This window comes from Leuresthes tenuis, unplaced genomic scaffold, assembly GCF_036924035.1.
Source record: "Leuresthes tenuis unplaced genomic scaffold, fLeuTen1.0.hap1 SCAF_19, whole genome shotgun sequence".
Classification (NCBI taxonomy): domain Eukaryota; kingdom Metazoa; phylum Chordata; class Actinopteri; order Atheriniformes; family Atherinopsidae; genus Leuresthes; species Leuresthes tenuis.
Genome location: NW_027325373.1, coordinates 8,324,264 through 8,340,699, shown reverse-complemented (window position 1 = coordinate 8,340,699; position 16,436 = coordinate 8,324,264). Strand labels below are relative to the sequence as shown.

Genomic DNA, 16,436 nt, shown 5'->3' with positions numbered 1-16,436 from the left:
TGTTTCAGAAACTTGATCATACGGTACTAGTGTTCATCTTCCAACTGGATTAAATAGTTTTGTCTGTCTTTTTGCTGGGGAAACTGGAGCTATATATAATCTATACAGTGGATTTTATATGCTGTACCCATGCTAAAAACATGTCATGTTTCAAATAAGGGCGTTTTGGCCGTGGTTTCACTTCTTTGTTGTGAGCAGATCTCTTCTAGGATCAATAAGCTGTCAGTTTAAAGTAAACTTCTCTCATGAGTATTTGAAATACTAAATTACATGTCTGAGGTGCAGAACACTGTGGTCTCAGTTCGTTTAGGTCAGATTTCTTTGTCAGGAAATAAAACACTCAACAAAGCTTTTGCAGAACACTATCAACTCATTTATTGCCTATGTTGATAATATCCCTTTAGAATTAATAGCTTGTGGTGATTTCAGACACCCAAATAAATGTTTTTGGGCACATAAAAGCTATTCTTAGATTTCTTTATGTCCCCAATAAGCACTGCAGCTTTGGTGTTGAGCTATTTTAGCACGTTAGCGAACTTAAAAGAGATTTTGACTGCTACAAAATATTTCAAAATATATCAATTAGTGTTACAGTACGAAGTAGGCTAAAGTTGAGCTATAGCCAACAGTTTGATAAAAAAATAGCGACTGGTTTGAATTCTCGAGTATGAGATTTGGCTGTTGCAATCTTGATTTTTTCTAGGTGGGCATGGAAAAAACTCTCATGGTTTCACTCATTTAACAACAAAGCTCTGATAACTACGTCTGCTTTCCCAGAACATCATGTGCTGGCTGACCATGAGACATTCAAGAAGAGTAGACCATCCCTTCACCTGAACTAATCCAGTACCTATCAATCAACATACTACTGAATTCTCGCAGCTGTATTGGAGAATGAAAAAAAATTCTGTCAATGCTGATGTTGCCACTTTTTTTCAGAAGTGAACTTGTTTGACCTGTTTGTTTGACAGAGCTTTGCCAATTCAATACATTGGAATCTAATTTGGTGACAAAGACATCTACCTAAACAAACAATCTCAAATGTCAAATGATAAAATTACTTTAGCACCTTTTACAGAGAAATTTCTCAACAAAAAAAAGGTATCCAATGTCTCATTACACCTGTGAGTCTAGAATTTGAGACATTTTCTGAAACTGTCCGTCTTTGTTAAAATGTAACTTCCTGCCCAAATAAGATAAAGTGACATGTGATGTGATCATTGCATGGCCCCTGTGCACAAGAAACAAAATTCTCTGGATGTTTAGCTTGTCTGAACTGAGGCAAAGTAATAATTTACTAAATTATCATGGTAAGTAGATACACAGTGGCTATGTAACAAGTGCACTTGTTAACCATACTCACTCTTTTACTGAAAGAAATATATAACGGTCACTTCCTGGAGCCTATTAGAGTCGAGATGAGAGGTTAAGTCCACGCTGAAACAGTGTTTAGTCTGTCACAGGGCTAAAACAAATAGAAAGACAATCATGCATGCTACCCTAACATGTATGTCCTCTCACTGTGGGCGGAAACCAGAGCGCCAGGAGAAAAAGTCACTCATGCACAGAGAGAACATTCTAGTCAGAAAGGCCTTGATCCGCAAGCAAGTTCGAACTCAGAACCTCGTCGCTGAGAGAGCACAGCACTAACCACTGCACCAGTTTACAAATCATACTTAGTCTAATGGCCCATTTATAAAAAATAAAAAAAAGACTGTTCTATTATTGTTCTCCGCTGAGATAGGCATTAGACTATCTGTAGGCTGTCTGTAGAGATCTGCAGCAAGCATGCTTCAGCAGTTAAGGAGCAGTTACAGCCCTGGTGTTGAGTTTTCAAAAATGAACTCAGTCTTACATCTTTGCACTCAGCTGGTCGGTGACATCTGCAATCATTTACTGGGTTTATGCTACAGCAGATATCTTGGTAAAAAAAAAAAAAAGGAAAGTGCAATATCAGAAAAGATACTGCAAAAGGTGAAAAAAAGAAGGAAGCATGTCTCTGCGATCGTGAATTGATAAAAGGAAATAATTACTAAAAAGTTCTTGGATTGACAAGAAGAGAAAAAGATCTTGTCCTGACTGTCAATGATGTAAATCAAATTCTGCCATCTTTCAAAATAAAAGAAGCAAAGTGAAAAATGATTGAAGTCTGATTGAGTTGACATTTATTTAGTTTTTTTATTAGAATCAGTAATGTTGCAATCATTCTAGATATTAAAAAATATGTATTGCCAAGCTTTTTGTAGCTAATTACAACCAATTGTAAATAAACAATATGTCAGTTTTGGGTTTTGTTCAGCTTGTGTAGCAGTTGATACCTGCTGATATCTTAATTGAACAAAAATAAAATGACAAGAGACAACAGAAGATAACTTCATTATAACATTTATTGAGCAAATGCTGCTGGGAAACTGTTCATGATGAGTAAAGTTATGGGACTGCAAACAGTAGCACCTCATTTATTTCTGTTATTAAATTCAAGTCCACCCTATGCATACAAGAATGCATGTATCTATGCATTTACAGTTATATTTTTCAGTTGCACTCAGGTAAACATAACAGACACTGGTAAAAAGCATGTTTAAGGCTAGGAGTTTCTTCAGGTTGGTTAAGCTGTAACCGCTTCAGTTACGTGATTTATGTGGTCATGTGTTTATCATGTCGCTGCTCATATCTTTCTTCACTGTATGCTTTGTGTTTATTGTTAGTTTATTCTTTTTTTGGCTCAGATGGTATCTTCACATCAAGTAAGGCTTCTTCAGTAGAGTGCATGTCTGCACCAAGGACCCTGCCTGTCCAAGACCCAACCCCTCCCCTCCCCCATCCCATTTTACTTGAACTCAAAAATCCTCTCAACATTGGGAACATTTCTCTCACTCTTCCACCCACACTACATGTATTCCTTATAGATATCTACTCTTTTTTACATTTAGTTTCTACCAATCATACAGATCAGAGAGGCAAGGACTCCACTCCTCTGAGCTAGCATGCAGAGACCCCCCCCCCCCAACTGAGCTCACCCATGAAGAGCAGAATGAAAGAAAAAGAGAATAAAATGTCTCAGTCGCTTGCTCCTGACCGCGTCTGCAGCGAAGCCTGTTTAAAGCTTTCACTCAACATGCAGGTTTGAACTTTGTAGCGTTTAAGTTTTGCCTTCTCTCTGTGATTCGTTTTGAGAGTGGTTGTCTTTATTACATCGCTCTAGCTGTATGATTTTCTTTGTTATGTTAGTTCTGGGTTGATTGCTTGGCATGTGCTCTCCTGTTGTCCCCCCTTCTCTCCGTCCTCCTCCTCTGCCTCCTCTTTTGACGGCCACCTGGAGTCTGCTCAGTCGCCCTCTGTCACCTGCTTGATGGACTGAGTGGATTGCTTCTCCGTCTTCTTGGTGGAGACCAGCTTCTCCTGCACTACCTCCTCCACCTCCTTCACTGTTTCTGTCACTGTGACAGACTTTGTGACATGCTTGGAGCCATCCTCTCCGGTGGTGATTGTCTCCACAGTCTTGGTGATCACCACTTTCTGGCTGCCATCTTCCTTCACTGGGCTGTCATCTACTCCGTTAGCGATCACATCACCATCTTTCCCCTCATCTTCCTTCCCTTTCTCCTCAGGGCTGCTCTTGTCTACGTCGCCATTCATGGCAACATCCTTCTTTTCTACCTTCTTCTCTTCTGTCTTCTTTTCTGATTTGTCTTCCTTATGAGCCTCAGGCTTGATGGCTTCACTTTTTGGTGACTCGGCTTTAGGGGAGCTAGGTTTGGGGGATCCAGCCTTAGGTGAGCCTTCTTTGGGGGATTCCAGCTTTGGAGAAGCAGCCTTAGGAGATTCAGCTTTAGGAGACTCAGGTTTAGGTGATTCAGACTTGGGGGAACCAGGTTTTGGGGATTCAGACTTGGGGGAACCAGGTTTTGGGGATTCAGCTTTAGGAGACTCAGGTTTAGGTGATTCAGACTTGGGGGAACCAGGTTTTGGGGATTCAGACTTAGGGGAACCAGGTTTTGGGGATTCAGACTTGGGGGAACCAGGTTTTGGGGATTCAGACTTGGGGGAACCAGGCTTTGGGGATTCAGACTTGGGGGAACCAGGCTTTGGGGATTCAGACTTGGGGGAACCAGGCTTTGGGGATTCAGATTTGGGGGACTCAGGCTTTGGGGATTCAGATTTGGGGGACTCAGGCTTTGGGGATTCAGACTTGGGGGAACCAGGTTTCAGGGATTCTGACTCGAGGGAATCAGGTTTTGGGGTTTCAGATTTGGGAGAATCAGGCTTTGATTCTGAAGTTTTCGGAGCCTCTTCCTTGCTGACCTCGGGCTTTGCAGCTTCAGTTTTTGGAGCTTCTGATTTTGCTTCAGCTTTTTCTGATTTGTCATCTGCTTTCTCATCCATTACCTTCTTCTCATCTTCCTTTGTTTCCTTGTCTGTGTCCTCTTTTTGCTCTTCCTCATCTCCACTTTTGGAGGCTTTGTCACTGCCTGCATCTTCATCCTGATCAGCACCTTCCTCCTCGGTACCAGCCTCATCCTCTCCTCCGCTGCCCTCCCTGTCTCCAGCCTTCTCTTTGTCAGGAGAGGCTTTAGACTCTGGAGCTTTGGAGCACAATACTGTTTCCTCAACTTCCTCCTCCTCTCCTTCCTCTTCACCCTCTTCATCACCTCCCTCTGCATCATCCTCCTTTTCTCCTTCGTCCTCTCCCTCCCCTTCTTCTTCTTCCTTCTCTCCCTCCTCACCACCTTCTCCCTCGCCCTCTGCTCCCTCATCATCATCCTTTTTGTCCTCCTCCTCATCCTTACTGGGTGCAGAAGTACTAACTTTGGCTTCGGTGGCAGCTACAACTTCCTCTTCCTCTACCCCCTCTTCTCCTTCTCCTTCTCCTTCTCCTTCTCCTTCTCCTTCTCCCTCTCCCTCTTCCCCCTCTGCTTCCTCTCCCTCTCCAACCTCCTCCCCTTCTTCCTCTTCCTCTCCTTCTCCTGGTGTGGCAGCCAGCTCTTGTGCTATCTCAGCCAGGGCCTCATCCATGTCAGTTTTGTCATCCTCCAACCTTGTCTCCTCAATAATCTCCTCCACAAACTTGTGTTGCACTTTAAGCTTGGGGGCCTCTGATTTAGGCCTAGAGATTTTGGTGGAGGCGACAGCCTGGCGATAAGGGAAAGTGCTGAAGTGGGTTTCCTCACCTTCTAGGAGTTTCCTGTTTAGAAAATAAATGCATAAATGTGCATTTAACCCCCACTATCAATGGAATCATGTTGAATAATTTTAACATATTATTTTAAATCTATACCTATATGCAGCAATCTCAATATCCAAGGCCATCTTGACATTCAGCAGGTCCTGATACTCGCGAAGGTGACGAGCCATCTCCCACTTGGTGCTCTTCAGCTCATTATCTAGCTGGTGGATTGTCTCCTGAGGAAACACACAGCAAACACAATACATAGCTGATTAAGTACAACAGAACAATCCTCACATGCAGATTCAGTTTACACTCTCCATAGATTTCACAAAGTCATGGCAACAATTTTGTGAAGACTTTCATCATATTATTTCCAAATAACCACTGCATCAGAACTCCTCTTCTTTTCTGCTCTAATATATTCTGACGCAATACAGTATTCTAGAGATGTCCGCCTCTGTTTCAAGGGCAGCACCCACACATTTTCAATGCACCCCCACCCCCACCTCAAATATTTCAGTGGTGTGATGCAAGGACAGAGCCAATTATGGCATCGACCCATGCCTCTGACTCAGCAAGTAAGAAGGAAAGAAAGCCAGAGCGTATACTACAGCGTCTCTCTAATTCCTCACATTTGGAAATCTCCCAAGCTTGTAAAGAAAGAGCAAAAAGTCAGCGACGAGTACCTGTATGCGTAGGAGTGGGATCCTGACAGTCACTATGCAGATTATAATGATCAAAAAACAATCAGCCAACGAAACTGTTGGTTTTATTGTCAGAGGGGGAAATGAGTGGTTTTGAAGTCTGCCAAATAAAAACTGCGTCACAAAGACCAACTACGTTGAGCAGATTTTTAGTACTTTAAGTTTTAAACATACATTTGTTTAAATATATGTCATATCTATAATTACAGTATTTTATACTGAAGTCTGATCTTTACGTATGGCTGCGTGGCTACCTCTTACCTGCAGGCTGGCCAGGTCGCTGTTGTGGCGGTCCTCGATGTCGTTCAGTTGTCTCTCCAGTGACTCCCTCGTCCCGCGGACGGACTCCAGCTCCACTGTCTTGGACTGCAGCTGGCGGCGGTAGTCGGCTATTTCATCCCGGGCGGACTTTATGGCGTCCTTGTTCTGCTCTGCAGCCTCGGTGAGCTTGGCGTAGCGGCACATGAACCAGCTCTCCACCTGCTGCAGGTTCTGGTTAGAGTGGCCCTCCAGCTCGGAGCGGATCTCGCGAAGAGCCTCGGTGATGTCTGTCCTCTGGAGGTCCTTCCTCTCCACTGTCACTTGAGATGCCTCAATCTGGGCGATGAGATCGCTCACCTCCTCCTCGTGGTTGTTGCGGATGAAGGCAATCTCGTCCTGCAGCGACTGAACTTTCTTCTCCAACTCAGACTTGACCAACTCCGAGTCGCTCGAGTCCTTCTTCAGGATACGAATTATTGCCTCAGTCTCCTCTCGGATTCGAGCTTCTTCGTCAAAGCGGTCCCTGAGCCGCTGGATGTCCTCCTCGATGTGGTCGGTGTCGAGCTGAATTTGCGCCTTGTCACGGTGGATTTGCTCTAGCACCGAGCGCAACTCCTGCAGCTCCTGGTCATAGACGTCGTCCAGCTGGGAGCGAGACACCTGCTTCTGCCGCAGTGCCTGGATCTCCGCCTCAATCTGCTGGTTCTGCTGCTCCAGGTAGTGCACCTTGTCAATGTAAACAACAAACCGGTCATTGAGCCCTTGAAGTTGCTCTTTCTCGTTGGATCGCTTGTAGTCCCCGTTAAGGACTGAAGTTTGACTATAATCAACGCTGTCGGCGGAGCTGAGCACCGTTGAGCTGTATGCTCGGGACACCGGCACGTTCACGCTCCTCTTGTAAGATGTGGTCATGGTGGAGCCGGGGCTTGCCCGGGACCAGGACTGGGAACGAAAGCCACTGGAAGGAGTGCCGCTGGAACGGCTGTAGCCGTAGTTGGTCGTTCTAGTATCCATAGTTCTCCGGAAAGGACTCCCTATCGTGTCCACCGGGTAACTCATCCGGCCAGACTACCGTAGAGGATGTGAGCAGGAATGAAAGGGGACGGTGTTGGAGGATGAGGCGTGTGTATGTGGGTGTATGTGTGTGCGCAGGTGAGGTGTATGGCTTTCACAGCGACTGAGAGTTCCTCCGTCTGCTCCTTATATATCTGAGGCTCTGTCGCTAACAAGGCAAGTCCAAGCAGTTTTGTTTCGTCCATTGATAGAACAGAGGGGAGGGTACATCCCCCCCAGGCCGTCTGCAAATGGTCCCGGGTCCCGTTCAGTCTGAACCACGTGGGGTGGAGGAACTACGTGGGTGACTTATTCAAAATTAAAAGAGATAGATAGATAGATAGATAGATAGATAGATAGATAGATAGATAGATAGATAGATAGATAGATAGATAGATAGATAGATAGATAGATAGATAGATAGATAGATAGATAGATAGATAGATAGATAGATAGATAAAAAATAATTTCAGAACCACGGAAGTAATTTCAGAACCACGGACAGCGACTAGCAACTGTTAGCTACAAAAAACTTACAGGTTTTGTGGCATATTATCGAGGTGAACAAAGAATACATCACAGCTTTGTGACTGTGATTAGTATTCCTGACCCAACTTCTAATAAATGCAAATACGCCCTGTTATCTTGTAATTTTAGCATTTTAAATCATGGTCGGTTACACTTACAATCAACTGATAAATGTGTGTTATCTCCACTGACTGTGTGTGTTTGTGTATACAACTAGTAGTTGTACATTTTAAATGTCAGATATTCTACTAATTGTAAAAAAAACACAAAAAAACAAATAAAGTGACTTGATATAAGTACCAGGAATATACAAAATTTAAATTTGAGCGACTTCAGATTCATTTTAATTTTACATTTATATTAACATTGTCTATATTTTTTTCTTTCTGGATTATAATAGTGCAATAACCCAGATAACGAACCTGAGCATTTTCTCTCAATTACAAATTTGCATAACAACTTCAGACTTGTGGCATACAAGAACAGTTTGAAGCGTTAATGCTGAATGAGTCGCTGTCTATCAGCAACTTCATTCAGATAATTATCAATGATGATGTTTAGGTGAAAGTATTTTGCAGAAAAAAAAAACAGAACATATAGTAAGTTTGACTCCTCATTTCCATCTATTCCAGCAATTACACAACAATAAATGAGTTATTCAGTTATTTCAGATGAAATATATGGCTGACAACTATGGAAAATCAGTAATGTGGATTATGTAAACATTACATACACTATCCACAAGTAAATTTTGGCTCTCAGTTATCAGTTGCATAGCTGTAACTTGAACTATTTGTATCTTCCTGCCAGATGTACAGTATAATCCCATGCATGCACCTTCCGCCTATATTTGAAACCATCTATTGGATCTTCATAACAAAAGGGTGCCAGTCACTGGGGGCTTTTTGGTTAGCCATGCTTTTGATGAGTCATCTTCCCTAACAGTGTGGCCTCAGTGTGCTGGCTACTGTCTGGTGGGTTGGCCTCAGCAAACAGGCTATTGATCTCCTATCAGTCCTGATGGTTCACTCAGATACCAGGTCGTTTTGGTCAATACGACACAATCAGGGGTTGTTTGAGGTAATGCATTGGGGAAAAAACAGCTGAATCTGTGTTTTTTGGCTCTTTTCTTTACAGTGAATAAAACACTTTACAGTGTTTTATTCAGTCAAACATGCACATTGATAGGTGCGGTGCTGAGGTGATTTAGAAGTGAATGCAAACAGCAATTATTCAAGAATCAAATTAGTACATTTATTGCCTTTAGGGTGATTATCCTGATTTGGTACTCTGAGCTGAATTATTTCCAAATACGCATATTGATCTATATTTTCCTTTCCCCGCTCATTCCACTGCAAACTTTACCAAAGCTGAGCCAATGCATCAAGCATTGCCAATTTTAGATCACTGCACAGACAGAAAGGCAGACAATGAGAGAGCTAGACAGACAGGGAGGGAGAGACGGTCATAATGACTTTCGCGTCCTGTGTCTGCCTATTTTTAGCAGTATTATGTATTGTAAAATAATATAATTCAACCACAATCTCCTTGCTTGCTGATGTCAGTGACCTTAACCTGAGACTGTTTTTTTGATTGAGGCCGTGCTACATGCTGCAGGGTTTCAGACAGTGTTGGGCCGGTAACGCAGGTGCTTTTGGATGCCCCACGAGGGCACCGGTGGTTTGATGCACATGATGGAGTGTGGGATGGGCAAAAACAGAAGAGTCGTTGAACATCAGCTCTGAGTTCCAGCGCACTGCAGAAAAGTTGGAGCGTTTTCAAATGGCACTGCAGTAGAAACAAGCTGTAACAGACAACTGAATCCATCCCAGGCTCTCCCAACCTGCAACATGCAGAGAAATGTGCACAGGGCTTGAGTGTATTAAAAGTGCTTCCCCTGTTAGATAGTATCAAGACACAGGGATTGTTAAATACCATAGTGCATAGGAATGCTGTTCTATAGGCTGCAAAGGCTGCAAAGTCAGCATGACCTTTCATTCAATTAGTATACTGTGCTGTTGGCTGGACTAAATATAGAAACATATACGAATGATAGCCCAGTATACTCAGCTCAGCTCAATGCAACTCAACTTGTCAAACACGAGTGTAACCCAAAATTCTTTACAAAACAAAAGAAAACTTTTAAGTGAAGACAGGATTTACTCAGCAGACAGTATCATAACCCACATCAGTTATATGGTAATGAAAAATGCATACCATATATTTATATGTCATTCTGTGACAACCTTTCTTGAAAATGCTAGTTCATAGGACCGTGCTAGAAAATCCTAAGTAGAGTTTTAAGATGTTCATTGTAATCTTCATTTGGTACTCTTCTGTCACTGAATCCATCAAATGTTGCTCCAAACTTATACAGTTCCCAGTGAGGACTGTATATTAAAGCAACTTCAGTGATCCAACAGGACTAGAGAAGTGCTATATATATTCCTCCTATTTTTTGAAAATTCCACAGTTTCTTAAATTTGAGTTGCTACAAATGAGTTTTCTTGTAACTTTAGAATAACATTGTCTATAGTCTCACCTCTCAGATTATAATAATCGCATTATAATCCAGAGGACAAACTTGAGTATTTAGTTGGTTTTATAACAAAATCATACCGGTGTCATTCAGGAACAATTTAAAACTTTGATAGTCAATATGTTATATATAGAACATGTTATATCTACAATCTGTGTTATAGTTTAAATTTCCTGTTACTTTTTTTATTTCACTACTCATTGAAAACTAATGGGTAGTTATGACCAAACCTAACTAAATAGTCATAATTTGTCAAATTTACCAGTTAGCAGCAACACATCTGGAGCTTTAGCATTTTGCACGCTCAAATGAATTTGATAGAACTCACATGGATTGCATAATTCTTTTGATAAAATCTCGACAGAACACGAAGAGCTGTGGAAGTTAGAATGGGTGGAACTTTTTCTCGACTCAAGCGCTTTCTTGATTGTGCCATTTTTGTGTGAGAAGGCAGACAATTAATGATCTATGTGACAGGTGATGTCAGCATGTTGACTGCATCACACTTTCTCCAGCCTCTCATTCTCTCTCTCTAATACAGCGCCTGGCTCACAACCTCTGTCACTGAGATAACATTACTGCTCTTCTGCCCCCTACAACTTTAGTGTCTGTCTGCTACATCTGACATCAGTTAACCTCCCACAGTCATGCAGGGGTCCTTCACTGCCTACGGTATGTAAACACAACCAGGTCACAGCTCCTGTGTGTGTGTGTGTGTTAATGCACCGTTAGAACTGAGACAATGTGTGCCTGATGTTCTGTGGTGATAAATCTAACGAGTAACGGCATTAAAGCTGATTTAAAATGTGTTCATATTAAAGGTACACGTGTGTATGTGTCCACTTCACAGACATATAAAGTGTCAGTAGTGGATTTCCATTATTGCATTTTCAGCTACAATCTGAAGTCAGGTGCATATTGATCAATATTCCTCCAGTTTTTTAAGCTTTGCTGGTGCACATATTGATCAGGAAAACATCCACATGTGGGTAGTCTTTTGCCCCGAGAGAAAATAATTTTGTAAAACAGTACATTGAGCCCGCAAGGATTTAAATCCCAGTAGTTACACAGTGTTTGTGTAATTAGTGCCTGTAAAAATCATAATTTAGGCATGTAAGCATATTCTGTCAATGAGATTATTTTAATGTACTCCTAACTTGTCAAACCCACTGAGCTCTTGATGGCGAGTAATTCAAAATGACCGCTTTGCTGCCAACAGTGTCAAAACTGACAGAACCTTTGGGAAACTTTGTGCAAACTAATGGTGAAAAATTCTAGAATATTTTAGCTTGAGATATGTTGCTATAAAAACATAGTCGTGGTGTCGCTCATAACATATGTGGTATTGACTAAAATAAACCGTGCCCAAGTTCAGAGTAATGAAAGGGCATGTCAGCTATTGAAGTGGTTCATTGTCATGCTGTCAATAGATTTTGACACCAGCAGAGGTCCGTCAAGATAAATGATACTTGTTTGTCAGATAGTGCTAGAATTTGTTCCTGTTGATTATGCCCATAGTGGAAAAGAACTACCCTACAGTACAACTCTGCAAAAGTAGTAGTAGTAGTCTTTCTCAGAAAATTCTACTTAGCTGGAAACATGGATCATAATGAAAATTGACTTCAGTGGGACTGTTATAGTGTTATATATCAACAGATTATTTATGACTCATACATTAATGGAAAAAGAAAGAATATTTGCAAAGAACATTTAAAGAAAGACAAGCAGATATGCCATCACAAGTTTTTACTATAATTAAACAAATACTTGCCACCTTCTGTCTGTTCACAAATTGATTAATGAATTCATGACAAAACAACTGAGTTTAATATGGCTTGTGTGGAAAAAAACTAAATCAGAGATTTTTGTAGATCTACAACAGTTACTAAAGCTGTTGGAGATATATCTTTTTAACATTGTTAAATACTTTGTAGTAAAAAGTCAGACATTTCACAATTTTTGATTAAACACATATCTCAAATTTGTACTTAAGTACATTACTTTCATAAAAGTTATTTTTAAACCTTGCATTAGACCCTATAATTGACTAAATTAATATATTAGTACTATATTTCCATTTTATGCTGCTTTATTAGCTCCACCTGAAATACTTCTTACATAAGTAACCAAAGGTTAATCAACATGAGTATGAGTATGACACTCTGGATGGGGCAGTGAGGGATGAATAGCACTCACTTAAATTGCAATGTGGAAATACTTAAAATTTTTTCGCTGTCAAAATCTTGATTGAAAATATTTCAACAGTGAATTTGTGCAAACCAATAATGCATTCAACAGCACGATAGTCAGCATGAGAAAACCAAATATAGATGATAAACTGATTTATGAAACAGTCCTGCAGTGGTGATGGGAGGAAGACGTCAGGCTGCAGTATTCTGCAAAGGTCAAAGCTGGGTTGGCTACCTGATGGATGATTAAGAGGTGGGAGGGCAAGAAGATCAAATGGTGAGGTAAGCACTGTGTGACAGGTTGTAGATAGCTGTATGGGGTGATGTTAGTGGGAGGGCTAGAGCCAGTGATGTCACTGTGGTGGCATAAAAGGAGCGTCAATGATGGAATTTGGAGGTGTACAGGAGAAAAGAAAGGGAGGGGTTGCACTCGGATCTGCAGTTTATCTGCAATGCATCAGTAGCTCCTTCTCACCCTCCCCTTCACAGTGTGTGCTGATCGGACAGAGGCAGCGTCTTATCTCATAGGCGATCCTCTGTGGACCGCTCTGTAGTCACAGAAATCAAAGTCTTCATCATTCCCCTCACATGAAAAAAGATGGCTGGTGAAACCCCAAGAAATACTTTTTTCACCTCACATACACATCAATTACAACACACACATACAAAGAGGCTATCAAATGGGCTTGTATGGAGCCTGTCAGACAGCAAAGAAAGTGATTATATTTATCATTAGTAGCTGCGGTAAATAACCAGTCTGGTTAATGTTCACAAATCAATAATGGAAATCACTGTGAAATTACAACATGGACTGAAGATGTAGCAACACACACATCACCTGCTCCTCTACATACATAAGAAAAGCAGCCTACAAAGTAACACACTGTACGTGTTAGGGAGCTATTCCATAAAAAGTCAACTTTAGTGTCAACAAAATATATTACAAGTGGAAAATGTGGCATAAATCTATCCGCTCACTGAGTAAATGCAAAACCAATTTCACATACACACTCACACACATACTAAATTTATTTCCTCAAGTTCCAGTGATGAAAGAAATACTCGACTGGTGTTTTTTAAGCAGTGATTTATATTGTCATTTGCAATCAATGCAGCATTTGATGCCACATATAACTTACTTAAGAGTCTCACCCGATAATTAGACTGCTTATTCAAGCCATGTATTATGTTAATATTTGTTTTGAATTCCCATCTCACCACCATCAGTTACCCCTGAGAGCTTTGTGCTGTGTGTTCCAGATATTAATGACGACATACATCGAACAGTACGTTCAGCCAGACCTTGACTTTTAACTCCGCATATGGTGGCATTTTTAACATTGGCAGCCTTACTGGCTGAGTTCTTCATATTAAAATAGCTCTTTGTTTTTTACTGTGATGTTTCTTTAATGTTCTGAAATGTAGCATGCAGGACAAAAAAAAAAAAAAAACGACATAGGAATCTTAAATCTCTATGTTTCCAGCATGAACCAGAAAGGAACCAACCAAACACAACTCAAAGGGAGACATAGGTAAGAGATAAAAAACCTTTTTGCACTGATATGTGACTCTTTCACGCGAACCGTATTAAAATAAAAGATGTTCATATTTATGGATTATAGACAGATAAAGTTTTAAATCATTTAAATTATGCATGCATCAGTAAAAGTCTTATTCAAAGAAGATTGCATTTTTCTATTCATACATTCCTTTTGTTTTTTTAGCTGATACAGGCTGGAGTTAAGCAGAACTGTGGTGAAATGAATCATCCATCATAGCTGACACAGGGTACACCCTGACAGGCGTAAACCTTCAAACATAAAACTCAAATATGCCTAAATAGACTTTAACCACGACCATTTTTAAAAAAGAGAGTGTGTTACTGTTTTTCTGAATATTGCTTTAAGCCTATATGTGTAATGTTTACGTGTTCATGTTAAGTATTTTTACTGCCTTTAGACGCATTCCAATATTGGAAATATGAGAGGCACTGTTGTCCCTGAAAAATGTGTGTCAGCATGTATTGTGGGGCTGCATAAGTTGTCAATATGTCCTAACACCAATGTCACTGACACAAATTCGTTTATGTTAGTTTGCAAATAGGTCCATACAGTAACATGCCCCACAGACTTAATATATGTGGGGGATGCAGTTCTACGGGGTCAAGGCAGACACATGGCACAGGGCACATCAGCTCTTCTTTCTTTTTTCCTCTCTCTTCCTCCCACATGCTGACAAGGACTTGCCTCATGATGAGTCTGGAGATATTTTAAACATCTGTCAGCAGCTTCTGCTGTCTGGAGGGAAAAGTCAACGATCAGCTGAAGGTGAGCACATTAAACTGAATTATCCCTTTGAAGCCAACCAATCTGAGACCCTTTAATTATTTAATCCGTATCCATTTTTATTCTCTTATTTTTTATTTCACATATTTTGTCTGTATTCATGCTATTGGATTCTTCCTATAACAAACCAGCAAATAGTTTAGTCTGCTCTCGGGTGCCTGAGTACCTGAGTCATGACCATGATCTGGAAGATCTGCACAGTGTAAAAGTCAATTGTGTTGTCTCTCTTTCCATCCAGCTGTCATTTTCTATCGTCCCTTGAAGACACTCACCACAGTAAATGTATGTAGATGTATTTTATCTAATAGAAATATTAATCACTAGATTGCGACCTTGGCTTTGCAGGTGTTCAGCTCCCTCACTTCTACCCTTCTATTTCCAACATCTTGGTCATCCACAGTGCTTGGTCTTAATTTGCAGAGTCACTCATCACCCTGCTTCTGTCCAATCCCCTACGATCCTTTCTCTGCTGTCTCCCCCAAATACATTCCTCTATGTCCTCCTCAATCATTTCTGACATTTTAATGCCATACCTTCTGCTGATCGTCTATCACGTGCCTGTGCTTCCTTGGAAAATTACTTCAATGCGTATTTTTTGTTGCACTATGAAAAAGAAAGAGTTTGACACTTGGATGTGTAGCTGCAGCGAGGAACACTTATGTCTGTCAGTTTAGCACTATTCATTTGAGAAGTTTTCTTGGGTTACAAAAAAAAAAGGAAAGTCACAATAAACTTTAATCTACTATGAAAATGAACACAATACCCACATCACACACACACGTGACAAATTCAATTAAAATGGTCACAAATGATTGATTTGCACTTTCATAGCACCTTTCAAATTCATCTTGGACCTGCAAAGGGCTTTATGATGTGGTCCTTGTTTCACTCATTCAATCACCCACATCCAAGTGTCTTGCCCAAGGATATTTTTGCAAGTGGAGGGGCTGGGGATCAAACCATTGGCATTCCAGTTCGTTTACAACAGAATCCACCAGATGGAGTCTCCCATACAAATATGTGGCTAAAAGACCAACCTATACTGCTGCTCATTCTGGTACGGTCTCCCCAGAACATTAAAAACTAAATCTTCTTTGAGATTAGGTGTTGTTATTTGCTCAGAATCTTCTTTGATAAATAAAATATTTTGGAAATTAGTAATTTCTTAAAGCAGATATATATAAATGATGCCTTCCAGATGCCAGTGATAGCCAATCAGTTTGTTAATTTACGAAACAGCCAAGAGTGCAACAGATTAAACAAATTGCTTAAACAAATAGAATGGCTCTGTAGAATACTGCATCTACACAGCAGCATGACAATACAATATAGCTTCACAATCCAGTGGTGACAGTTAAGGGAGTTGTATAAAGTATTTTCTGGTGAAATCAAACATGTACTGAGTTTGAAAACTTAGAGTAGTCTCACTAATATCCCAGACTCGGGTCTCTGAAGCAGTTAAGAAGCACCTCAGCATCAAGGCTCCAGGTGTGGATGAGATTTACTCTGATATCCTGAGGGATCCACATGCCGTTATGTTGTTTCGGCTGACATTCCTCTTCAGTGATGTGTTATGGTCAGGGACAGTGGCTGTAAATGGCAGACAGGGATGGTGGTTTTTATTTTTGAATAGAAGGACCTGTCAAG

General features: G+C 40.8%; 2 protein-coding genes across 2 annotated transcripts in view; both read right to left on the bottom strand.

Moving 5' to 3' along the window:
- The window catches only part of LOC140277444 (cytochrome P450 26B1-like), a 452,169-nt gene that overhangs the window by 181,128 nt on the left and 254,605 nt on the right, over positions 1-16,436 (bottom strand). The window lies entirely within an intron of this gene.
- nefma (neurofilament medium chain a) lies at positions 2,370-7,364 on the bottom strand. The gene is made up of 3 exons (XM_072371627.1): positions 6,136-7,364; positions 5,279-5,403; positions 2,370-5,185 (listed from the first exon to the last, which is right to left on the bottom strand). Exons 1-3 carry the CDS (start codon positions 7,192-7,194, stop codon positions 3,328-3,330), a joined length of 3,042 nt encoding a protein of 1,013 aa, XP_072227728.1. The 5' UTR covers positions 7,195-7,364; the 3' UTR covers positions 2,370-3,327.

Bases quoted from the DNA above. Each gene is read 5' to 3' on its own strand.
- nefma (XM_072371627.1), bottom strand. From the start codon at position 7,194: ATGAGTTACCCGGTGGACACGATAGGGAGTCCTTTCCGGAGAACTATG. The intron at 5,404-6,135 runs GTAAGAGGTAGC...GTGTTTCCTCAG, and splicing joins GCGACCTGGCCAGCCTGCAG to GAGACAATCCACCAGCTAGA. The intron at 5,186-5,278 runs GTATAGATTTAA...TTTTCTAAACAG, and splicing joins ATTGAGATTGCTGCATATAG to GAAACTCCTAGAAGGTGAGG.